Consider the following 26263-nt stretch of genomic DNA (forward strand, 5'->3'; position numbering starts at 1 on the left):
TGGTTTTATTCTATGGTGTAGTGAAAACATTTTTCTTCATTGTTCTACAAAGATTCTATTTTATAGCTTTATTTCAATACAAAGAACCTTTGGAAATCTTAAAGGCTAATAACTGTGGCCCTTAAATGGCATGACTTTCACACACTGTACCTTATTTCTTAAGATGTATGGGCATCCTGAGGACTGTAAACACATTGGGGAACATTACACATTTTTATTTTACTTCCTGCTTAGACCTGAATCATTTATACTTGTCAAAGCTTTACCTCTATCTTTTACCGTTCTTATTATGTTCAGCAACCAACCTTCAATTCCATACGCACAGAAATTTTGTAATTCAAATCTATTCACTTATTTTCTTTAAAGCAACAATGTGCACTAAACTTTATCACATTTGTACATTTCTATAGTTTGTTGAAAAGCAAAAATCTAATTTTTGTATCCTATATAAAGTATAAAACTATACTGTATTCCCCAAATTTTGCTTATTTTCAGCTCTTGACCTTTTAATTCAGAATACTGCCAAATGCTTTACCAAGCACTATAAATAAATTCTCTTTAGTTTAATATTTAATATTTTTATATTTAATATTACATTCAATATTACTATCTTTGTAAAAGAAAATATTAACAGAATTCTTCTGATATACATTTTAGTGTTTCATAATTAAAGCAATATACTTATGCTATTTTATGTAAAATTGAGTCTCTAATCTAGGGACCACATCACAGGTGAACATAATATTGCTTGCATTCTACCAAGTAAGAGGTTTAGGTAGTCCTCACTAACTATAATTGGGACTGGCAACTCCATCACTCATTGAAGCAATCATAAAATGAAATGTCACTCAACTTATGTAAGTTTGTCAGTTCCTGATGTGTCTGATAAGCAGATCACTATGGGTCATTAAATATATTATATGACTGTGACTTGTCACTTCTTGCCACCTTCCCCATTGACTTTGCTTGTTGGAAGTTAGTTGTGAAGTCACAAATGGTGATTGCAGGCTGCTGTAACTATTGCAAATGTGTGCTAGTTGCCAAGTATCAAAATCGCTCTCACATGATTAAGGGGAGACTGCAGTGGCTGCAATTTTGAGGACCCCTTGTCTTTTTTTCTAGCACTGTTGTAACTTTGAATGGTTGCTAACTGAGTGGTTAGCTATTAAGGGCTACTTGTACATGCACCACATTGACATAGAGATTAAAGCAGCGGTCGCCAACCATTGCAGCTTGGTGGCCTGGCTGAGAGGGAGAGGAATTGAGTCGCACAAGCACAGTGATGTGTGTGCAGCTCAACTTGTGCAAATGGCAGGCCAGTGCATGCAGCTCGACTGCAAATGGATGCATGCACGTGTGCATGGTCCGCTGCTCATGCAAGTTGAACTGTGCATGTATGCATGAGTTGAGCTGTACACATGCACGCTGGCATGCTTCTCGTGTGTCCCAATTCTGAATAGGCCAAGACCCTGTAATGGGCCATGGCCCAGGGATTGGGGACTCCTGGATTAAGGCATTTGTAAGTGAATCTTACAACCTTAGCAACCATATGAGGCAGAGAACCACTATGAAAACGTGTTTGAGTATGTTAATCTCTTTCAGCACAGCAGGCCTTCTCTCAAATTCTGAATTCTGTCACAATAAAATGTAAAAGTCATAACAAAATGTATGTACTGTAGTGCATCAGGATTAGGATCATGTTTTTAAGTATTACATTCAATTTTCTTCAATTTTAGTTGAAAGATTATGCAAACCTGCAACATAACTTGAGCAAAAATCATGACAGGATATAAAATCAATTTCTGTCATTTAGGTTGCACAAAGTAGCATTCATTCTGTCTTTTCTCTTTAGATTGTGGAGCACATGGGATTTGAAACCTGTCCGTGAAATTACATTTTCTAAATCAAATAAACCAATTGTCAGGTAAAAAAAAAAGATTATTTGGTAGCATTTAGCAATTTATTTTTATTCCTTTTCCAAAAAGTCAATATAACTGTTGAAGTGCTTTGCATATCTTTAAAGTTCCCTTAAGGTTTCTTTCGGAAGTAGCACTTAATAACTTTTGGTTTTAATAAAAGTGCCCACTGCCTAATGACATTAAACTATCCCATAATGTGTTCCTTGTTAAAATGCAGAATTAATCAAAGGGGGGAAAGATTAGAAAAATTGTTAATTTAACATACTAATAAGTCTTGCTTGGCAATGGCAATTAGGATCAACAACTCCATCCCTAACTGTCATGGTTGCTAAGCCAAATATCATATGATCATGGTGGGCTTACCGCACTTCTCGTTTGGTTGTTAAGTGAATTATCACAGTTATGAAGCAAGACATCATATGATCGTGACTTATGATTTTGCTTCCACCTTCTATATTAACTGTTTGTCACAAATGCCCGAAGAAGAATCCTGATTGTGGCATGCTGCAAGTTATAAAAGTGAGGAATGGTTGCAAAGTATCTTTTTATACCAGAATATAAAAGGCTGTTAAATGAGACAATAAGGGAGGACTACCTGTATACTTTATATTTCCTCAAGTAATTTTTGCACATCTTTTTCATGGGGTTCCAGTTCACATCAGTAAGGTTTGACAGGCTACACCGGATGCTCATATGTGATTGCTTACATGCCAGTTTGCTGCAGAAAGATATTTTTTGTAAACAATAAAATTCAGTGTAAGCAGAAATATATGTATTCAATCAGAAAATGAGTAAGATTAGCATTTTCATTGTCTTTATTATTAGAATTATTTGCTGCCTATCTCACCATGGGACTACCCTAGGCAGCACATAACCAAAAAACAAACAAACCCCTGAAGAAATAAAAAGGAAGTTTAAACAAAGTGAAAATAAAGTAGAACAATAAAAAACCAAGGGAAAGGAAAACAAAGAAAAAAACAAAAATACATCAATAGGATTAATTAAAAAAGATGGATGAGTGGGGAGTGTGGGGAACTGAGAGGTGCGCTCTGCTGTCAGTCTAACAGCTACCTCAGAATTGAACTTGCCCATTGAGTCCCCAGGCCAACTTGCAGAGCCAGGTCTTCAGGCTCTTATACAATGGAGGTTTGAGGCAGATCTTACCCTGGAGGGCAGGATGTTCCAAAGGGTGGCAGAGAAGGCTCTTCTTCTGGATCGTAACAGTCACAATTCTTTGACGAAAGGAAACCACAGTAGGACGGGCTAGACTTAGTGAGATTTTAGCCAATTTACAGGCTATATACTTTTCTTTCTCTTCCTCTCCCCCTTTAATGATATATACCCTAGGACGTAGGCTATCTGACAGACTTGTTTTTATTTGTGTCTTTTTGAAAACTTTATAGCCTTACCTTTTCATGTGATGGCCATCATTTGTACACTGCAAATAATGAAGGAATGGTGATCTCTTGGTGTCGCAAGGACCAACAGCGCTTGAAGCTTCCTATGTTCTACTCATTCCTTAGCAGCTACGCAGCTGGTTGACAGCTCTATCGGCTTCTCAGCTTTGGTAAATTATGAAGCACTTTCAATACAGAATGGACTGTGGAGCCTCCTTGGTTTTGCTAGATTTTGAAGTACACATATGACTTTATCATCAGCAAGTAGATCATTGATGATATCAACGAAAGGCTGCTATGTATGTTCATGCACCAAATTTATGAACCATATCACAGTGATAAGAAAATTCTGGCTTGCCTTTTCTGGTACCAAGAGGACATTAAGTGCGCTAACTCAGAAGTATATATGCTGCAATATGTTATGTAACATAAACATATTTTTTATGAATACTTTCCTGGACATACATGTTCTAAACTTTAAGCACTAGTAACTTTTGCTCATCTGTTATGTACAAATATAATTAAAATATTTCAAAGGTTTATATAAAAACCAGTGTTTGTTTTTAACTCATTATTAGATTATAATCTGCCTTGTTCTTCCACACATATAACCATTTTAAGTGTTTTAAAACTAGAGTTTTAAATGCTTAAAATTTTATAGAGAATTTGATAAATTTAGTAGGTGCTCTCCATCAAAATTATTTGAATTTATGCATTTAATTTTATTTATTTAAAAATTTATATAGACTCCCATCTTGTATCAAACTCTGGGTGGCTCTCAATTAACAAACATCAATAAGAACAGCATTATGCATATATCTATTAAAACTATAAACATTATCTTCACCCATCTTTCTAGACCAATAGATTTTTTTTTATAAAAATGAGCTATAGATTAAACTTGGATGAAACAAACTGCATTTTATGAACATATGTGCCTTTTAATGTGTTAGTCTGCTTTTTTACTAGATTTATCATGCAGAAATTGAGAAATGATATTAACTGCCGGTCACTAGCCTAGTTTATAAATGATGTCAGTCAAAAAGGTGATTTGTTCATTAGTGTGATGTGCAAACCCATTATTATTTAATGATTTATTTGGTCAGGCCACAATCTAGTCTATGAAACAACTGTTTGAAAATGTCTTGCCTGACATTATTTGTGAACCAGGTCTGGCATTTCATTCTGCAAGTTTTTGTCCTTGCGTATAGTTTAAATAATTTGCCTTTTTGTTTTGACAGCCTTAGGAACCCCAGATTTCAACTCCTGAATTCCAGATATGGTTTTTGAAATGTATCTGGAAGTTTGCAGAAGACCTTATTCTCATAAAAACACTGTTTATTTAACTCCTTTTTTTCTTTTAGAAATAAGGATCTTTTAATGCTTGCACAAACCTCCATGTAAACTGTTACTGGGAAGTCCCGTCCCCCCCATTCCCTACTTACAAGATGCTTTGTAAGTTTTTTTTTGCCTTTTATAGCATATAAAATTTGCCTTTTGTAGCAATTTCAAACCTAAAGTTATGCAAATAATCACTCATATAAGGGCTTAAAATGAAGCTGCTGACATTTGATAAAATAAACCCTTATAAGGATTTAAGGTAAAACAGAAAAAATGCAGTTTCTGTTGTATTATACAAATGCATTTTTATTCCTTAACTCAGGGGTGTCAAAACTCAAGGCCTGGAGGCTGGATCTAGCCCACAGGGTGCTTAGATCTGTCTGTGGGGCTGCCCTGTAAACAGCAAAGGACCAGCCTGTGGTACCTTTGCCAGAGAAAATGGGCTCCTGAGCTCCATTTTCGGCTGTGACAGCATCCTGCACCCTCTGCCAGTAAAAATGGAGCTTGGGAGGGCCATCACAGCCAAAAATGGAGCTCAGGAACCAGTGGTGGAATTCAAATATTTTTACTACCGGTTCTGTGGGCGTGGCTTGGCTTGGTGGGCATGGCTTGGTGGGCGTGGCAGAGGAAGAATACTGAAAAAACCCCATTCCCTCCCCACTCCAGGGGGAAGATTACTGCAAAATCCTCCCCCCCCACCCCAATAACCTGCTTTCCAGCTCTGTTCTCCTGTGCAGGGCAACAAAAGAAGACCCAGCTGATCAGCTGGGACTTGAGAGGCAGAGAAGAGATGAGGGTGGGGCCAGTCAGAGGTAGTATTCCAAACTACTCAGGCACCCCCAACATGAGTGATGTCAAGCTGGCCACACCCTCTGGCCATGCCCCTCCAGGTAAAAAATGTGCCCTTCAATGAAATCAAGTTTGTCTCAACTGATGCCCCAAAATGACTTGCCTTTAGCATAATTAGCACTCAGAAAATATGCCTAGATGGAATATTATCTGTTATAGCAGAATAACTTTAGCATTCTGATAACACTTTTAAAAATGATTACAAATAAAAATAAAAGTAGTGTGGGCCATGGTTTCATCATGGGCTGTATTGTACATTTTTCCCCTGACTGAACTCAAGAAAGGATTCCTGCAGGTTAGCAGCTGAACCCAAATAACTAAAAATGTTTTCTAAAAATAAGTATTATATTGTAGAAACTTTCAATGGAATAAAACATGATGGGCGTCAGATATTTTAAAAATAAATTTGAAAACAAGTATTTATTAAAATGCTTGCCATTGCAGTAACACTATCATGCAGACATTCCTCTTGTTCTTAGAAAATCATGTTTCTTGCTAAGTCTCCTATAGTACTGGGGTCTTCTTTTTTCAGAATGAATGTTTTAATGAGGTAGGTATCTGCAAATTTATTTAGAAATGCATGTATAAAAATCACTCTGCTTGTTCCAGAATCATGAAAGATTCTGTATAACACCTTAAATTCCATGTTTGAACATCAAAAAGCACACGAATTTTAGGAACTGAGATGAATTATCTTATAATTAAACTCGGTTTAGATAATTTTGTTGTTCTTGTAGCCCAAAATATTCTCCTTTTTTTTTTCAGCCTGGACCCCAATTCAAAAGCATTTTTCTTCATTCAGCTTTTCTGATGTCTGGCTTTCACCACCATATTAAAACTGGGAAGATGATTGCTATGATAATAGTGTCATTATTGTATGAATGCTTTCCATTTTAATATGATGTCTAGATTTGTCTTTCTCACAAGGAATAACTGAAGGGTTGCCCACACAATGTTCAGTTCAGCATGCTTTGGATTCTGTTTCTTGCAAAGCTATTTAGTGTTTTCTGTAGGATAGGTGAAAAGTAGATATTCTTACACACACACACTTCAAAATGCACTAGGATGCCCTGCATTTTGAAGTGTTGAGGAACACTTGTCCTTCACACTTTTTTTGTGTTTAATATGGGAACCATCTGTATATCTTTTGCGAACATGATTCCTACCCAAAGTGTGAAACAGACTCTTACTCACCCCTCACTTGTCTTCTTAAATTATAGCCTGGAACTGGATGACCTTTTTCCTTTTAAACAGATTTGATTCTGTTGCTTACTGCAGGATAATCTATTGGGAAACTTTACAGACTAAATGTTTTTAGTCCATTCACATTTTTCCTTGTAAAAAAATGACGTCAGCTCCAAATTAAATTAGTCTTTTAAGGTGTAACAAACATTTTATGTATGCAATATGAACTGTAGTTATAAAGTTAGGCTCAATGGGGGAAATAATTATTGGAGTCACTCTCTTTCTGCAGCTTTAAAAAGCTTAGATTGTTTTGACATGGGAGACAGCAGATTTCTTTTTAGTATGGCTGTTGCATTGTGCCTCTTATAAGCCCTCATTCCCTTCTGCCTCCATTCCTCTCCGTCCGCCTCCGAGCTTTACACCTGTTTCTGCACTCCTACATTGCCTTCTTCTTAAGAAGGGCAACACAGCGAGAAAATTACACTCTTAAACTGTTGTTTCTGCTTCCCCTGACACCGTACACATTTATTTGGAAACAAACTCTTTGTTTCTTTTACACGGCAGTTATTGTCACCAAAAATGGAGGCATAAATCTTCCAGCTACAAAGCTGAGTCTTATTGTATCCGCCCGGAGCCCATTTATCCGGCCGTCATCAACAGCCAGGCTCCCAGCGGTTCCTTGAAAGCTCCCGGGCCACGTGGCCCCGAAATCTGCAACTAAAGGTCCTTGGTCGCTGGCCTTCGCCGCACCGCTGACGAGCAGAGATTTAAAAAACTCGGGCCCCGGCGCTGGGAGACGAGTCCTTCCTTTCAGGGTCTCTCCGGAGACCGGGTGGGGGGAAAAAAGCCGTTACTCTCTGCGGCTCGGAATTCCCGGTTTTTTTTCCCCCCCTTCTTCTTCCCGTACGTGCAGTCGCGCGCCTCTCTTCACCTATGTTCATCCTCTCTGCCGCCGTTTCCAGCCACGAAGCCTACGCGCCTCCTTCATGCAGCCGAGGACGGAACGCAAGACGCTCACGCCGACGGGCGACATCTTCCAAAGAGTAGGGGAAGCGAAGTCGACGGCCGCCCCGAGGACGCGCGCTTTCCCTCGCCCCGCTCCGATTGACGTCACTAGCTGGAATTCCTCCTCGCGGCAAACGCGGAGACGCGCACGCGCGCCGCCAGAGACTCAAGCAGCCACAGCCACAGCGCGAGAGCGAACGAGTCGGCGAGGTAGCGGCTGCTCCACTAGCCGGGGGGGCGTGACGGACAGGTAGCGTTCTTTTTCAAAACCAAAACAAAATAAAACCACACGCCACACAGACCTATAGCCGACATCTTCGCCTCAAGGCGAGTCAGAGCCCCCTTCCCCCTTTCCCCCCCCTCCCGGGCATGTGCAACCTCAAGACGTCCCTGCTTGCATTCGAGGCGTAAGTGTGGTGGCTTCGCTGTTCGAATCTCTCTGACTGCCCCCAAAGCCTCCATTTCTTGCTGCAAGGTAAGTCTTCGCACTGGGCTAAGGCGGGCACGGATGGGGAATTTATAGGGAAAGCCGCGCTCCGGTTGCTGGCAACGGGTCTCAAACCCTTTGGTTTGGTTGAGAAGGGGCGGGGGGGGGGAGACTTTTGGCCGGTGGCAGATTCACACACAGCTTGTAGAGTTGGGGTGTGTCGTGCGTGCTGCATTCTTGGTCTTAGTCGAAATAATTGGTTTAAAGAAGTTGTCACTGGGATTGCTACAGCAAGGCTGTAATTTCACTCACTCTTCAGAAAGAGGCCCTCTTTCTGCTTTTCATTTTTGCTACTTTGTGCACTAAACAGACAACAGACTTCTCACATAATTAAGCCTTTCATCTGACTTCAACCATATAAAATCAAGAGTATGGCAAGAACTGGCATGGATGACTCTAATGAATAGAAGCTTTATATATATATATATGTCTGAATTTAGTATTTTGAGCTGCTGGGTATTCCATATTACAGTATTCCAGGCCATGTGGCACCTGATTTAGGAAATCTGAGAAGGCAGAGATGTGTGCCCATAACACATATATTAAGGGAGCAGTGCATCCATCAGAAAATGAAGGTTGTGGGCAGAAGGCAAATATTCTGAGAAAGTGGGAGAGATTATAAACTGGCACAGTTTGTTGTTTATGCCTTTTGGGGGAATAGAAGAGCCTTGTTTGAGGATGCTTGTTAGAGTTAGCTGGTTTCTGATGAACATTTTATCTGTATGATTAGCCACTGAATGCAGAAGATTAGGGTAGTCCTGAAAGGTAAAAAAAAAAAACATGTTAGAAGCCTCAAACATTCAAAGCAGCATTTTAAGAAAGGTTTTTCTCTTCTCCTTTTTCTCTACTTGGGGGCTGATAGGCAGGCAACATTGAGGAATTTCAACTGTTCAGATGAAAAAGTGCCAGAACAGATTTTAGTGCAAAATAGACAGACCGTTCCAGTTGTACTACAGTGATGAAAGCAGGGCGCTAGCACTAGATATGAAAAAAAGATCAGAGAGATTTTAAATTGTTTTCAGGCAAGGGATGAGGAACATCCAGTTAAATATCCTTGAAAAATTATGGACATGTTTCAGACTGTTCAGAATTTAATGACAAATATAAAAAACCAAATAGCTGTTTAAAGATATCGGGCATGGAGAAAATCTATCTATGCGGTCACTCGGAATTGAAAATGACTTGAGGGCATATAATCCTTCAATCAAAGACACCAAAATGAATAAGAAAAAACCTGTACATTATGTGTGTAAATGTATTCATTCACACACAAATCAATTTGTATAAGGGCACAGCATATCAATAACAGATGATCTTCACCATATAATCTAATATTAAAAATTGGAAATAAACATATATCTTATTGTTTACAATATTGTTGGGTGGATGATGAAGTTTATCAAGCAAAACAATAAAAATATATGCTCTGCTTTAGTTGAATATTTCTGAGAGGTAACTGTTTGCCTCAAACGCTTCTGGATCTGTTCTAGACTAAAGTAAGTAGACCTGATATTATTTGGGCTTATCTGTTATCTGTAGAGTCAGTGGAGGTTAATTGACTCCTTTTCTGTGATGGAGTTGAAGTGCTAGAAGGCTCAGAAAATTGATCCTTTCTACCTACTGCATAGTTTTTTTCAGTTTTCAACCCTTACCCCCCACAATGCCACTCAATGAATGGGATGGGAATAGCCCTTGCTTTGCAATTTTTGAAAAATGTTTTTGGCTGGAACAAAAATAATCAGACGATAGAAAGGGAAGAGCTGAACTCTTGGCTTGGGGGACTGTGAGCGTGACAAACAGATGACTAATTGGGATATCCCAGCTTGGGACATTGAGATAAAGGGAGACGATGGGAAGGTATGAGTTAGAAAAAAATTAAAGATGCAAGTATTCATGGGTTGTAGAAACAGACTTTTTAACTTCTGGAAAAGACTTTTGTCTCAGCATTCCAGGGAGAGGGAAGAGAGAAGCTTAAATTTCCATGGAAGTGAGACATCCAACCATTGTCCCAAAGATGAAGATGGGTGACCTGAGAGAACTGGAGTCTGCAGTCTACAGACTTGATATCCAGGGAAATACGCTGTTTCCCAAGTGTGAATATACAGGAGTGATGGAGAGACACTAACCTGATTAATCAATCCTATTGATCATATCCTTTTCTTCTATTTCACATTGGAACAAAGACACTGCCAGAAACAAACTGGAAGAATTATCAAGGGACTATCGGGGGTTAGGCAGAAAGCAAAAATGGTTGGAGCACAAGTAATATTTTTTCCCCGTACTTCCATGATCAAGGCCTGAGGAAGGAATAGAGGAATAGAAGATTCTGGAGTTAAAAATAGAGTTCGGTGATAGTGAAAAGAGGAACATGTAAGCAAGATTTCAGGAAATAGCCAGAATGTATAAGGAACAGGTAGACTAAGGCTCAGAATAAACTGAGGCTTGCTGTGAATGCCAAGAATAAACAAAAAGTGGTTTGAAGTTATGTGTGAAATAAGAGAGTCTGTTGTTCAGAGAAGATAGCAAGATGGTGATGGACATAAAAAGGAGAATAATGAACTATTTAATTCCTATTTTAATATTCTCTTTTTGTAAAATGAGAAAGAGATCCAGTCTGTCAGAAGCTCTGCTTGAGGGACATTGGGGGTGGGGCACAGAAGAAAAGTGCAGATCAAAACAGACTTGGGGGCTAAATCCTATGGAAATTGATTAAAATAACTGACATATTATGGGTTATTCTCCTTAGAGCCAAGGTAATAATAATAATAGTAACATGGCAGTATATGGTGACAACAGAATAGACAACTGGATAAAATTACAAAATACAAAGATCTGCAAAAAGAAATAAAACAACTGTGGCAAAAGAAAATAGAGACATCGGTAGTACAAATGATTGCACCTTGGATGCAATCTCCAAACAATTGGAGCGTTAACACCATTGGCATTGACAAAATTACCATCAGTCTACAGCAGTGGTCACCAACTGATGGGCTGCAGCCCACTGGTGGTCTGCGAGAAAATTTTGGTGGTCCACAGAGAAATGTCACCCCCAGAGCACCCCCAAAGCAATTAATCCAGGCTGCAGGGAACACAAGGCTGCACCGCCCACATGGCCCACGGGAACCCTCCCCGCCCACTCCTTACCTGGCAAACTTGCCTGCTAAGTTGCTACTTTTCCTTTTTTTTTCCTGACCATCAGCTGTTCTGCTGTGCCGGGAGATTGGATTTCTTGCTTTCTAGATAATCTTTAGATCTTTGGCTCTGCTTAAGCAGAGCCGAACCTCCCTTAGGACTGAAGGTTCTATTATTCAGTTGCAGACTCAGACAGCTGATGGCAGAAACACAGATCTCTAAGTGAATCTGTGATTCTGTGAGCAACTCAATCTGCCTGCCTGCTTTGCCTGATTTTGGGTAAAAGTTGCTCTTTAAAAAAAAAGTTCAATATTTACATACATAGTGTGTTGTGAGTTAATTTTGTGAGTTTGCTTGCGAGCAAATTTTATGGGTTTGCTTGCAAGCAAATTTTATGTGACAGACTCAGGTAGCCAATGGAAGAAAGATAGATCTCTGAATCTGATTCTGTGAGCAACTCAATCTGCCTGCCTGCTTTGCCTGATTTTGGGTAAAAGTTGCTATTTTTTTAAATAAAAAATTCAATATTTACATAAATATTTATAATAATTACATACAAGCCATGCCCAGCCAGTCACATGACCACCAAGCCACACCTACAAATTAGGCCACACCCAAGAACCTGTTGTTAAAAAATTTGAATCCCACCCCGGCCTCTGTGTGTTTGTATGTCTGTGTGTATGAGGGGTGGGGGAGACAAAGGTTAGATCAGGTCTCTCTCTCTCTCTCCCACTGTCAGCAAGCCACCATCAGTCAAAATTCATATTAGTGGGATTTAAAATTATGAGTTTGGTGGTCCCTGAGGTCCAAAAGTTTGGCAATTCCTGGTCTACAGTAAAAGGCAGCTTTACCTGGAACAGCCTACATAATCAAACAACAATATCTGCCTATTCCCGGTCCTTGGGAAGGAAATACCAAATTCAGTCTAAACATCTGGCTGTATGACCAACATAACATGATTATATATTACATGTATATGCTGTCTGATGTCCAGTGATTCTGGGAGGACAAAAACCAATGGGTGGAAGCTTTATAGACAGCCAGATATGAGGAATTTCCTGATTACAAGAGCTGTCAAATAGTGGAACAATCTGCCTCCTTGGGTTATAAATACTCCATATTACATACTGGAAGATTTCAAGCAAAGGTTGGAATATCATTTGCCTGAGATGGTTTGAAGATTTCTACCAGGGGTTAAACTAGAAGACCTCCAACATTTCTTCCAATCCTACCATGTTTCTCACAAAATAAGGCCAGGTCTTATTTTTTTTTGACCCCTGAAAAAACGGGTAGGCCGTCTTTTCGGGGGGTGACTTAATTTCCTTCCCCACCTAGAGCGGCCCATACGCACGTACGTCGCCGTGAGGCCGCTTCTATCGGCCGACGAAAGCTCCCCAAAGGCAGAGTCCCCAGCTGCTTCAGGGCGTGGCGTGGCTGCCCGTGTCCCCTTGCCCTTAGGCAGTCTCTTTTCGGGCGATGGAAGCTCCCCAAATGCAGTCACCAGCTACTTGATCGGCGGTAGAAGCGGCCTCGGGTGAGTGTACACACACACTCTCCTCCTGCGAGGCCGCCTTGCAGATGAAAGCTCCCCAAGGCAGAGTCCCCAGCTGTGTGTGGCTGCCCATGTCCCCGCCTTTAGGCCCGAAGCTCCCAAATGCAGTCACCAGATATCGGCCGGTAGAAGTGGCCTTGCAGCCAGGGAGTGTGTGTGTGCCGCCTCGCCCGCGGCTGGGATTCTGCCTTCAAGGGAGCTTCGTCTGCCAAGAAGCGGCCTCACGGCGAGGAGAGTGTGTGTGTGTGTGCTCGCCCGAGGCCGCTTCTACCGGCCGATCGAAGTGGCTGGTGACTGCATTTGGGGAGCTTCCATCGCCTGAAAAAGACTGCCTAAAGGCAAAGGGACACAGGCAGCCATGCCTCTCCCCGAAGTGGCTGGGGACTCTGCCTTCAAGGGAGCTTTCGTCTGCCGATAAAAGCGGCCTCGTGGTGAGGGGAGTGTGTGTGTGCGCTCGCCCCGAGGCCGCTTCTACCGGCCGATCAAGTGGCTGGTGACTGCATTTGGGGAGCTTCCATCGCCCGAAAAGACTGCCTAAAGGCGAGGGGACATGGGCAGCCACGCCTTGCCCTGAAGCAGCTGGGGACTCTGCCTTCAAGGGAGCTTTCGTCTGCCGATAAAAGCGGCCTCGTGGTGAGGGGAGTGTGTGTGTGTGCTCGCCCGAGGCGCTTCTACTGGCCGATCGAAGCTCCCTTGAAGGCAGAGTCCCCAGCCGCTTCAGGGCGAGGTGGTGACTGCTTCCATTGCCCGAAAAAGACTGCGTAAAGGCGAGGGGACACGGGCAGCCCCGCCTCGCCCCGAAGCGGCTGGGGACTCTGCCTTCAGGAAGCTTTTATCGGCTATCGGGGTATTCTAGCCTAGGCTATCTGCAGGGCACTCCTAAAGGCAAGTTTTCTCCCCATCCCCCCCACCCTTCCCCCGCCCATTTCTCTTCACCTCGTCTAGTTCTAACGAATGATGTGAGAAATGGCGGGGAAAAGCATGGTTTGAATAGGCCTAAATTTTGGGGGCGGGGCTTAATTTCACCTCATGCCTAGAAATCATGCTGGGCCTTCCTATTGGTGGAGGCCGTATTGTTGGAGAAACACGGTATCTTATGAGTCTATGACTTGCATGGCTCTTGACAAGAAGTTGGTTTTATAGCGTAGACAACAAAATCTTGCACAATTACGGACCATATTAAATATTATTTACATGTGAGTAAATAAGCTTTGTTTTTAATTTGCTTATATGGGTTGATACATTAATCTTATGCAGTGCATGTCATAACTTTTCACTGAAGAACTGTGGCAAATCATATATCTAATTTCTGGCCATTATGCCAGAATTTAGTGGTACAATTAAATAGGGTCACAAACCATTGCACGTTGTTGTTCTTTCTCTAGATGGTGCTGTTGGTCTATATTAATGGTTCATTTATTTGATTTACATTAAATACTGGATAGTCAATAATTAAAATATAAAAAATAAAAATAATTCTATAGTTATTCAGTTATAGGTTCTGCATCTGATTTTAATGTGTCTTTTTTTCTTTTCGTATACCCATTAAAACCTAGAATCATGATAGAATAAAATCAGAGCAGCATTACAGATTTCTCAATTCTGATTGGTATTTATAGGGTTAATGCTATATCAGGTAGTATTTTTCTTTGTAGGTTCTGTCTGAGGACAACCTTAATTTAATAACCTTAGTTTAACTAGTGAGATATGGTACTATGAGCAGGTCCTAAAGAAGAAATGTTTTGAACATATGACCAAATTGAAATTTTAAATTTTCATCCAGTGGCAAGACATCTTAGAAATCAAAGACTGTTTGGCACTTAACTTTTAGACTTCATTTTAAGAACTCTTTAAAAATAACATTTGGGTTTGGGAAAATCATAGGAATTTCCCCCAAGGTGGCTGGACTCCCATCAAAAATGACACAAGGCAGAGCATAGAACAACTCAAAAAAGTAGTGTAAGATCAGATGAGAGAAGCCCTAACCCTAACCCATACAATCATCAAATGTCAGACACAGCTGAATGGATATCACCACCATCATCCCATGAAATGCCACAAAGAATTAGGGAAATTTAGTTTGTGTTCTAAATCAGCGGTCTCCACCCTTTGCATCTTGGTGGCCCAGCTGGGGGGAAGAGGGGAACTGGGCTGTGCAAGTAGTGGGTTGGTGCATGTGTGCGAGGAGTGGCATGCATGCACGCAGCTTGACTTGCACGACCGATGGGTTGCTGTGCGTGAGTGCCCGCATGCACGCACTCTGGCCAGCCACTTGTGTGGCCAAATTCTGAATAGCCATGGTCCAGCGGTTGGGTATCCGTGTTCTAAATCAAAACTGGCATACTTCCTATTTTGTTTTATAATCCCAAGTATAATTTGGATGGAAATAGCACAAAGCAAGCAAACAAAATCACTTTGCTGTGTAATTTAAATAAATTTAACAGACATATATCTATGTTCATGGAACTAAGCCTTAAAGATTATAAAATCTTATGTTGTGCTCAGAAATTAACCCATGCAAAGGCCAATGTTTGGGATGAACTTCATTAGAAGCCTATTTGTTGTAGTAGTTGTGTTTTAAACAGATATAAATATAAATCCTTTAAGTAGATATTAAAGCTTACAGAACAGTTAATTATATTTGTTTTAGATTCATCCAGTGGACTTTTCATCTAGTAAAGGTGTCCTTTCCCTGTCTCTCCCTTGTAAGAAAAGAAGGATGTTATTGTGCGAAATAGGCAAGAAAATATACTCAGTTCTATGAAAAAGTATGAAGATTTTCTGAATTTCTGCATAATTTTCTACCAATCAGAGCTTTACATGGTCCGACTAATACATACTATATATATGGAATCTGAGTGAAAATAAAGTTTTATTTTTGTCTTATTCGTTCTATAAACAAAGGTTATCCATATGTGTCAGTGTGAAAAATGTAGTTTCCCCTTAATTCAATCACTTCCATTACCAATGTAACTAGGGCTTAGATATGTGAGTGCCTCATTAAACGATCAGGACTGATGTGTGCCAAAAGTAAACTTGTGTGTTGCTTGCTTCCACTCAATATGAGTATGAAACAGAAACAGTAAGAATGTATTATTTGTCAGAAATTTGGATTTCTCTCTGAATGTTTTTCAAGCAAGGTTTCCTTTCCATGATCGATTTTATTTGGTTCATGTTAAAGCTTTGCGAATAAGCTACGCTTATCTCTTGAGAAAGAATCAGTTTTGCCCCCTTTGAGGAAGGTTTTATTTCATTTTATTTGATTTGTCTGCCACCCATTTCGTTGCAAGGCAACTGGGCAGCATATAAGTTTTTAAGAAGCCACTGATTCTCAGAACTAATCGCAATAAATTAAAAGAGTTATTTATTTTCTCCTCTTTAAAAATAGTAAATTAAATGTGAGGGTTCAGGAGTAATTTTCTCTTTTTTGCAGTATGCCTTTGCATATATTTGCTTTAATCTGTCTGAGATAACCCTCAGGTACCTTATTTAGTAGGAGAGTATACAGAGATTTTGCTGTTGTCTTTTTAATCCTGTCACTCACAAATAGTCAGCTCTCTTGTAGCACTCCCCCCCCCCCTCGGGGCTACATGCTTGTACAATTGCCTGTTGTCCTATCTGTTAGTCTTCTCATATTCTGTAGAACTAGAAAGACAGAGGATATCAGTACATCTTTTATATCAAGTTTTTATTTAACCATCCATTTGATTTTCAGGGCACATAGCCCAGTAATATAAATTGAGACTCTAAGGTAGAGTTGCTAATTATTTCATTGCTATTTGTAATAAAAAATATATCCACCTCCCTCAAATTAGCATATCTCAGGTAAAACTATAATGCTACAATAAAGTCTGTATCAGAATAGTACAATACAAATGATACATAAAATATCTTCAGTATCAAAACCGAAACTTTTTAACTATCAGTATAGCAAGAAGGTAGTCAGGCAAATTATAGGGAAGTTCATATTACAGGTTGGCATTGCTTCTCACTAATTGCCTAGTTTTTACTGATTACCTCTTTCAAACTCTGGTCATAAGATTTCTTTTATGACAGAAATAAATTGGTTCTTTTATGGTATAAATAAACCAGTTGGTTCTCATTTTCAGTTCTCCCTTTGTAGTGATTTTTTTCTTTGTTATATTAACTCTAGAAACAACCTTTTACACATTAATTTTGTACACATGCAGACATTTTACCTATAAGTATTTCATTACTACTTTAGTGAGACTTCACATATTGTGTAAAGGCAGTTTTTTAAAAAAAATCTTGGCTTTATTACCGTGTTTCTCCAACAATACGGCCTCCCCAATAGGAAGTCCCAACATGCTTTATAGGCATAAAATCAAATTACCCCCCCCCCAATTAAGGCTTATATTAAACATGGGAAATGGCGGGGGGGCTGGCCGTTGGGAAGTACTTTTGTTGCATACCCAGATATGGTGCTGCCTGCGTTGACTTCGGAGTTGGCGGGGCACTTCGTATCGGGAGACCTTCCGCCACCGTTGCTTTCCCTTCTCCCCGTGCTGCCGTGGCATTTAAAGCAACGCCGTGCCCTTTGGCGCAGCCACCCGCGGCCAGCCAGGGCTCCTCCCTGCAACTGGAGCCCGGCGGAGACACTCGGCTTCAGGCGCTCCTGTCGCTGCCTTCCCTTCGCCTTCGAAGGCAAAGCCAATTCTTTTAAAAACGACGCCCTACTACCGGTACGACAAAAACTCCCCTGCCCGAGAGGGCAGCCCAACCCCACATGAGGAGGCAAATCTCCCAGGGCCGCAGCGCAGGATCGGCCCACCCCAGGAGAAGCGCCCAGCCGCCATCCCTGCCTGGCGCCGGGCAGAGCGCAAAGAGCTTCGCCTCGGGCGCCCAGTGCAGCTGACAGATGGGCCCTCCTGCCCGGCGGCAGACCTATCACCAAGGCAGCGAGCGCCTCCCCGCCGGACCCTCTGCTCATCCCACCAGGGCCATGCCAGAACTGTGCGGGCTGGGCAGAGTCGGGAAAGCGAGCCACGGGTGCGCGCACGCCTGCCAACTGAAAGAGCCGGGCCGACCTGAGCTTGGCTTCCTTCCCAAGTCCCTCCAGCCCGAACCCAAAGGGGCCACCGGGAGAGGCTGCCCGAGGCAATGATAGCGCCCACCCGTCCGCGGATAGGGAGGCGAGATGACAGCGCTGCTTCCCTGGCCGGCGGGTCCGGCGGAGAGAGCCCAAAGCCGCCCATCCATTCCACCCCTTGCCCAGCCCGTCCCCGTCCCCACGCATCTCCAAACACGCCGGCAACTGCAAACGCTGCAGCGACACAGGCATCAGGCAGAGGTGCTCACTCATCGGGGCTCAGCTCGGAGGACGACGCGGTGCAGGCTGTTGCCTTGCCTCCCTGTCCACGGATGAGTGGGCACTATCACTGCCTCGGGTGGCTTCTCCCGGTGGCCCCTTCGGGTTCGGGCTGGAGGGACTTGGGAAGGAAGCCAAGCTCAGGTCGGCCCGGCTCTTTCAGTTGGCAGGCGTGCGTGCACCCGTGGCTCGCTTTCCCGACTCTGCCCAGCCCGCACAGCTCTGGCGCGGCCCTGGTGGGATGAGCAGAGGGTCCGGTGGGGAGGCGCTCGCTGCCTTGGCCAGAGCTCTGCCGCCGGGCAGGAGGGCCCGCCTGTCAGCTGCACTGGGCACCCCAGGCGAAGCTCTTCGCGCTCTGCCCGGCGCCAAGCAGGGATGGCGGCTGGGCGCTTCTCCCGGGGTGGGCCGATCCTGCGCTGTGGCCCCGGGAGATTTGCCTCCCCATGTGGGGTTGGGCTGCCCTCTCGGAGAGGGGAGTCTTTGTCGTACTGGTAGTAGGGCATCGTTTTTAAAAGAATTGGCCTTGCCTTCGAAGGTGAAAGGAAGGTGGTGACAGGAACGCCTGAAGCCGAGTGTCTCCACCAGGCTCCGGTTGCAGGGAGGAGCCCTGGCTGGCCGCGCATGGTTGCACCAAATGCCGTGGCGTTGCTCTAAATGCCGCGGCAGCACGGGGAGAAGGGAAAGCAACAGTGGCGGAAGGTTTCCCGATACGAAGTGCCCCACCAACGCCGAGGTCAACATCCAAGCCATCGCTGCCTGCCTGCCCGAGAATGCAAGGGGGGGGGGGAATTAAGTCACCCCCCAAAAGACGGCCTAGCTGTTTTTGGGGGGGATCAAAATAAATAAATAAATAAGGCCTGGCCTTATTTTGTGAGAAACACGGTATTTATAAACCCAAGTTGTGAACATATCTAATGCTCCTTTGTCCTGTTTTCTGTGAGATGGGTTGGGCTGAGAGAGAACGACTGGCCAAAGTCACCAGCATGCTATGATGCCTAAAGCAGGACTAGAATTCATGGTCTCCCTGCACCTTAACCATTGGATAAAACTGGCTCTCTGTTTAACTGTTACTGATTAAATAAATTGCCATAAGATGAATTGGCATATGTTAAGCCATAAAGTATGATTTTTAAATTATAGTTGTTGGGTTTACAAAATAGGTAAGATAAAGTAGAGGATAAAGCAGAGGAGAATAAGAAACATCCTGTGTTTTAAAATGAAAGAAGAAATGTACTGAAAATCTAAAACTAATTTACCAGGAAAAACACATACAAGGTGTTAAACTGTTTTAGCTCAACATTATTAATTTATGCTCTAAAATTATATTACTGGATTTGGAATTGAAAATATGAAACAGAATAAATGAAATTTTGAGTAGTGTGATTTATGTCTTACATTTTTATTTGTATTTTGAAAGGTCAAAAGCCACCCCATAAGGCTATTCTTTTACCCTTAACTTTGGCCTGCAATTCTTTAAAATAAAGAAACAAATATCAGTGTTTTTCAAGGTTGAAATTTCATCTGACAGAAATGCACAATTCCCTGATTTGTAAAACCAACCCAGGTTTTGAGTAACTAAGATGCAAAATTAGTCTTTCTCTTTTTTTTTCCTCTCCAAAGCTACTAAGCAGAAATGGGTAACTTTTGGCCCCCATAAGCATTTTTGAAATCCTAGAAGCCCTGAAACTCATAGATGAAAACCAGTGGTATTATTACTTACCACTGGGGACATGACGTTTCCTGATATTTTTAGGCAGAAAACACAGAAATGGGCAAATTAAAGAAACAAAGTAAAATAAAAAACCAACCTCTCCTATCCAAATAATTAAGGGGACTACCCCCTCCCCCCTGCATTTCTGCTCTGTCAATGCAGCCTCCTTCAGTTGAGGGGGTTGCCTAAAGCTGATCTCGCCTGCTATAATAAATGGCTTAGTTATGTATTAAATATGATGGCTTATTGTTAGGTAACCTGATATTGAATATATTGAAAAGCCTTGGGCAAGATTGTAAAGATAAAATTCCACACTGGCAATTGAATGAGGATTGATCAGTGAAATGAAAGAAGTATCAAAGAAACAAACCGAAGCTAGAAAAATATATCTATTCTTAGAATGGCGTATCTTTTGAAAATAAACAATTTGTAATGCTCTCATTTTTATTGATCTAGGAAAATCAGAATGAAGGAGGTAATGCCTAATAACAGTACAACAAGTATATCTCAAGCAAGAAAAGCAGTGGAGCAGTTAAAAATGGAAGCATATCTGGATAGGATAAAGGTAAATTTGAACTTGTAAACATATTTACAAATTCTAACCACCCACTGGTTAGAAAACTGCAGAAGCTACTCAGATTTTCAACACAACATAGCTAGATAGGAATTTTCATGGCATACTGGCATCTGTACCAGGCTGAAGCTAGTTGTTTGCCATCTGTCAATATGAGAGTGCAGTTTTCCCTTTGTCCAGCGCAGTTTAAATCTGTAGCTTTCCCACCACCATCACCAATTTTCTCATAGCTTAAGGAACACCTGTTTTGCATGTTTCAGGCAGGGAGCTGGGTGGCAATTGACATTCCTTCCTTGGCATTCTCTGGTTCAGTGTAACTCCTGTAGATGTTATCTTGTGATATTTGTTATCAGGCAGCTGTAACTGCTCACAATTCCCTTCACTGTTCATGGATCAGTGTCTATTGCAGAAAAAAGGGGGATATATTCTTTCTCTAGAACCCCCTGGATTCTCAAAATCTTGGGGTAATCTTGGGATAGAATGAGGCTAAGGTTGGCACTGTGGAATTAAAAAGAGAAAAGTGCTACTGTTCAAATGTAAATCCATCTGGATAATGTTGTAATTTACTCAGGTTGCATAAATGTTTAGGTTAATTTGAAATTGGGGCATATTGCTATTACTTATAGGTATAGCATTTATACTTGAAAGTTAATTGCATGTGAAGCATCAGATTAACCTTGAATTATTTCCTGAGCAGCTTTATAACTGTCTTAGTTTGTTGATAATTTTTTTTCTCTTGAGAAAAGACCCTCATTTTAACTTAGGAAAAAAGTAGATTATATTCATTGTAACTGGAGTTAGTAGATTTATTGAATGTTAGATATCATCCTTACAAGAGCACAATTTTGTTGTACTTGAGTGAATAAAGCAGTATTTGGAAGTGCTTTAAAGATATTGACATTTCTTAAATTTTCTGTCCACAATATAGGACATCTTGGCTTATAAAATTAATTACATGTTGTTACAAGTTGGCTCAGTGACAATTCTGTGAAGTTTAAACCCTCCCCAGAAAATCTAACCTGCTGTGTTGTCCTCTGTCAACTGCAGTACTAAAATTGTTTCTCAAAGACCTCATTCTCTCAAAACACTGCCTAAACAGATTTTTCTCCAGTTTGAAATTACTACTGCACATGACAAATATTTGGCTTTAATATCTTAGATTGTGATTTTTACATTCATGAGATAAGCAAAATGAATTTATACATGTTTACTTCTCTTTGGAAATGAAACACATACATTATAAAATAATTAACTTTTATTATTTTCTCAACATTCCCATGTAAATATTACTGTATTTCTGCATATGCATAAACAGAAATGACTCATTTCCATATGTACAAAATATTTTGAATGATACATTTAAATTGACATTTTGAAAAAACTGATGCTGAGAATCAGGACAATCAATTATATTCTTTATGAAGTTATATACAATCTTTTATGTTATTGTAAATACTATTACTACCTTATAAAATTGAGTTCATAATTAAGTCCATGTATTTAACTATGGTTTATATACACATGATTTACTGAAAAGACACTATTGGCTGGCTTTATATAATATTCTAAACCATTACTGACATAAAAACCACAAAACTTAATAGTTGTACAGTTTAGGCTAGTAGCCAAACATAGCTCTTTGTATTCAGTGAATTGAGTCAAAATATATAAAGAACATGCATGTGAAGAACAGAAAGAGTATATATAACAACTATAAAAAGGAAGCAAGAGATTGGGGATTTAATACTGTTTATTGTCTATCATTTCTTCTTTTCTAGAAGTTGAACATTATCTAATCAAGTTTTATTCTTAAAGCTAAACAGATCCAATTTTATATACTACTTGGATGATCACACATCTGAAAACCATATGCATGCGCAGGGCATGTTCAGTTAATAAGATTTTGATTACTAAGCTGAGAAATACATAAATGTTTCTTAGCATATAGAGTTTATTTAGAAAGCTAATATGTATACCAAGCTAATAAGTAAACCATAATGCCATTAATTTAACTATTGCCTCCTTTGTTTTGAACAGCTAGTAACTTTAAAAAGCTATTACAATGATTTCAAAATATTGTAAAGTTTTAATATTTTGGTTTGTTCTCAATGTGTGATAATAGTTTCTCAATTCAGCAAAAATAAAAAACTATGTGAGAGACTTCTTGATTTAATCACTATTTGTATTAACAAGAGACTTGAATATATTTCAAATTAATATACAATGACTTGATTGTCCAAATAGGAACTGATAAATTAAACTCCAAAATATTCAGAATAGCAAACAAAATATACTAAATTAAAATTAAAAACCTTAATTAAATACAGTAGCTATGATCGAGATGAAACTAATGCTGTGAAAGTGTAGATAAATATTGCTGCTGAAATTTAATTTATTTTAAAAAGTAAAACAGTGAAATTGAAAAAGTTAGAGACAGTATTGATATAAGAAATAGGTATGGTATAACTGAAGTTTGCAGATACCTTTTAGAATAACAAAACTATGCTGCTGACATCCAGTTAAGAAACACTGATTTTTAACATAAGTAGCACTGTGAACAATTGCATACAGCAGCTATTGTGCTTTTCCCATTCTCCTTTAAAGATGGAATTGTTAATTATTTCTAAAATAGTGTTGTGAAATCAACACTGGCATTAGTGAGATGTTTGTGGATGTGCTCATTTTAGATACAAAGCAAAAGCAGAGTGGGTGAACAGTAATTATGTCTGTCTTTTCATGGAAGGTGACTGTAGTAATTGCAGCATTTTGTCTTGTCACTGAATCTTATAATTATAGGGTATCTAACAGGATTATATTCTAACTTGGGCTGTTTTTAGTCACCTTCTTTATTCTGAAATGTAATGATAACATTCTCTAGTTCTTTTAAAGATTGCTAACTTACTCTTAAATATCTGGTAACAACCCTTTGAATTTATGGCAATATTCATCTATAATAAACAAAAAGATTCAATCATTGGTTTAATGTAGTTACATTGTTTGGATTGTGAGATCTGGAAACCAATTTATCAGAAATTGTTGATTCCAAGTTACATTTCTTGGTAAAGGACATATTACAAAATTTCGTTTCCTTACATAAATTACTAATCTAATTTATCCTTGTTTTCCTTTCTGTTACTATTTTACAATCTGTCAGCATAAAAATAACTGACAAATTTAATTGAGCTTTTCTTTTTTTCCTGAATGTTTGTACTTGTGCCATAATGTACCATTTGTTATATTATCATAAAAATAAAACATGTTATAGGAGCTACATATGAATAAAAAAATTCCTTGGTTTTGGTGCATCTTGCTGGCCAGCTCTGCTGTAACGTTTCACATGGCTTCCTTTTAGCATTGACTTTGTTCTTTGGAGTGACTTATGGTTGGTGAAAGAACAATCTGCCTTGTTTGGACAACACAACTTGTGATAACTTTTCTGCATGATGCAGCTCTGTCACATATATGTACTATTTTTAGAAACTTACTATAATTTCAGAGAGATTAATAAATGATATACTGAACTATAGTCTGAGATGTATGCATGGTGTGCAATTCATATTCTCAAAAAAAAAAATGATGTTGCAAGGCAAAAGATTTAAAATAATTTAACATTAAATTGTTTAATTATATGATTACTGCTTATATACCTAATACTTTTGTGTTTCTGCCTTATTCAAAATTATAATACAGAGAATTTTGGTGAGAGGCTGGGAGATACACAGAAAGCTTTCAAGAATCATGTGTAGGCCTGGGGCATCTGTTTCCCCAACTATATGGTATAAATAAAGAACTATACCTAACTGCTTGGATCAACCTATTAACACTGTTGCAGTAGTAATAATACTTAGATAACCCTTCCCCCATTTTTCTTTTGTTCTTTTTCCTCTTCTTTACAAAATGCTTCTAGGTATCCAAGGCAGCTGCTGATTTATTGGCATATTGTGATGCTCATATGGGAGAAGATCCCCTTATTATACCAGTGCCTGCATCTGAAAATCCCTTCCGGGAGAAGAAGCTCTTATGTACTATCCTATGATTCAGCCTGCAATTAACAATGTTATCTGTGAAAACACATTACCGATGGTGCATGCTTTTCCTCAAGTTTTCTCCCATGTAGTAATTTAGTCCTTTCTAGAACACAATATAATCTAATACATTTTAAGTGAAGGTTTTTAATGTCAATTTTTCTATCAGTGGTATGTGTTCAACATTTCTATTGTTCTCTATTTGTGTTTTGTAATAAAAGAATCCCATTTGTTGTTAAGTATGCGATAATTAGATTTTGTTGGTTAAATTTCATGAACTGTCTTTGGCTAGCCATAGCTAGACTAGCCATAGCTTATATAATAATGGCTTATGAATTAACCAAATTGCCTGACGGAACACACAGTGAATCATAAATCAACCACAGAGGTTATAGAGTTGCACAACATACTGAGTCACAAATTGGCCAATCGCCTTTTAGCCTGGTGTGTTGTGTACCAACCCAGGCTGTCTTTCAGAGGGACTGAAACTATGATGAGCAATACGCACCATCAATTTCTTAACTATTTTATTTCCATGTAAAAAGTGGGATTTCAGAAGAGAATGTGCTTGATGAATGTTTAAATTATGAATATTAAAGTTAAATCAAATCTTCCCAATAAGCTGCCTTATACCAAGTCAAACAACTAGTCAACTTACTTGGATTTATCTTACTGATGGGGCAGCATTTTCCGGTTTTGAACAGGAGCGTACTTAAGCTTAACCTGAGATGCCAAGGATTTAATTTAGCATTTTTAAAATCTGAAACGTGTTCTTTACCATCAAGATGTTACTCTTCATCTTTTTTGTGTTGCAGTATGCTAATTGCAGCAGGCAGTAGCACTACTAATAATCATTCTAATAATAATACCAGCACATGAAAAGCCTGCAGGCCAAATAAAGACCATACTGATTTCATTCCATAGGTCAAACTGGCACAGTGTGGAGTCCAGTTCAAATAAAGAATCATTTTTTAAAAAATTTAACACGTTAATTATAGTTTCTGTGGGTACAGAATCCCATGTCATACTATAAACTATGCAGCCTGCAGCAAAGGATGTCATCTTGATATGTTCCTTAATATTTCAAATTATATACCTCTAGCCTTTGTAATATGCTAAATACAGATTTCTAGTATAGTTGCGTGTGTATTAAATAACAGATTTCTATGGTCTTTGTATAGGCTCTTATCTTTAAAAAAAATATTAAGTCTATGCTGTAAAAGCTTGTTTGTCTGAAATCAATTATATAGTTCATTTGATATATGTTGTATGATAAAATGTACTGTTAATCATTCTCCTTACTTGAATATTTTAATAAAAGTTACTTTTAATTTGGGATTGTATTCCTACCGTAGTAATTTGTCTGTTGGAGTAATACAAACTATTTGTGCATCCATTTTAACCTGGGGTTAAAATTCCACTGATGCCATACATTCACTAAATGACTCTATGAAATAGTTCTTTTTCAATCTGTATCTGATACCAAGTAAATATGCTGTATTTTAATTCTCTAAATATGGGCATTCTTATTTGTATATTAAGCACACATTTTTTAGTTTTCAAACATTTTAAAATGCAACTAATTTGCATATAAATTGATGCTCAAAACCACAGCCCAAAATTGAGCCCTAGATTGGATATATTCATTTATTGATTGGATTTATTAGATTTTTATGGCTGCTAACTCCGGGCTTTAACACTGAGAACAATAAAACAAAAAAATAGAAACATGTCAAAAAGAAAAAAAATGGGCAGCA

At 39.6% G+C, this 26263-nt stretch overlaps 2 protein-coding genes across 4 annotated transcripts in view; both read left to right on the forward strand.

Annotated features, from left to right (window-relative positions):
• LYST (lysosomal trafficking regulator) overlaps positions 1 to 3866 on the forward strand; it is a 97892-nt gene extending 94026 nt beyond the window's left edge. For all 3 annotated transcript variants that reach the window (XM_026669424.2, XM_026669425.2, XM_087967645.1), the window contains 2 exons: positions 1853 to 1924; positions 3323 to 3866. In XM_026669424.2, coding sequence (XP_026525209.2) covers positions 1853 to 1924; positions 3323 to 3461 — 211 coding nt within the window. In that variant the 3' untranslated portion in view covers positions 3462 to 3866. The remainder of the gene's footprint in view (positions 1 to 1852; positions 1925 to 3322) is intronic.
• Positions 3867 to 7197: 3331 nt separating this feature from the next.
• GNG4 (G protein subunit gamma 4) lies at positions 7198 to 25847 on the forward strand. The gene is made up of 3 exons (XM_026669426.2): positions 7198 to 8171; positions 20364 to 20472; positions 24389 to 25847. Exons 2-3 carry the CDS (start codon positions 20374 to 20376, stop codon positions 24515 to 24517), a joined length of 228 nt encoding a protein of 75 aa, XP_026525211.1. The 5' UTR covers positions 7198 to 8171; positions 20364 to 20373; the 3' UTR covers positions 24518 to 25847.
• Positions 25848 to 26263: the final 416 nt, after the last annotated feature.

This window comes from Notechis scutatus, chromosome 1 (assembly GCF_049901735.1).
Source record: "Notechis scutatus isolate UNSWTSFEM ecotype Mainland chromosome 1, rNotScu1.2, whole genome shotgun sequence".
NCBI classification, from domain to species: Eukaryota; Metazoa; Chordata; class Lepidosauria; order Squamata; family Elapidae; genus Notechis; species Notechis scutatus.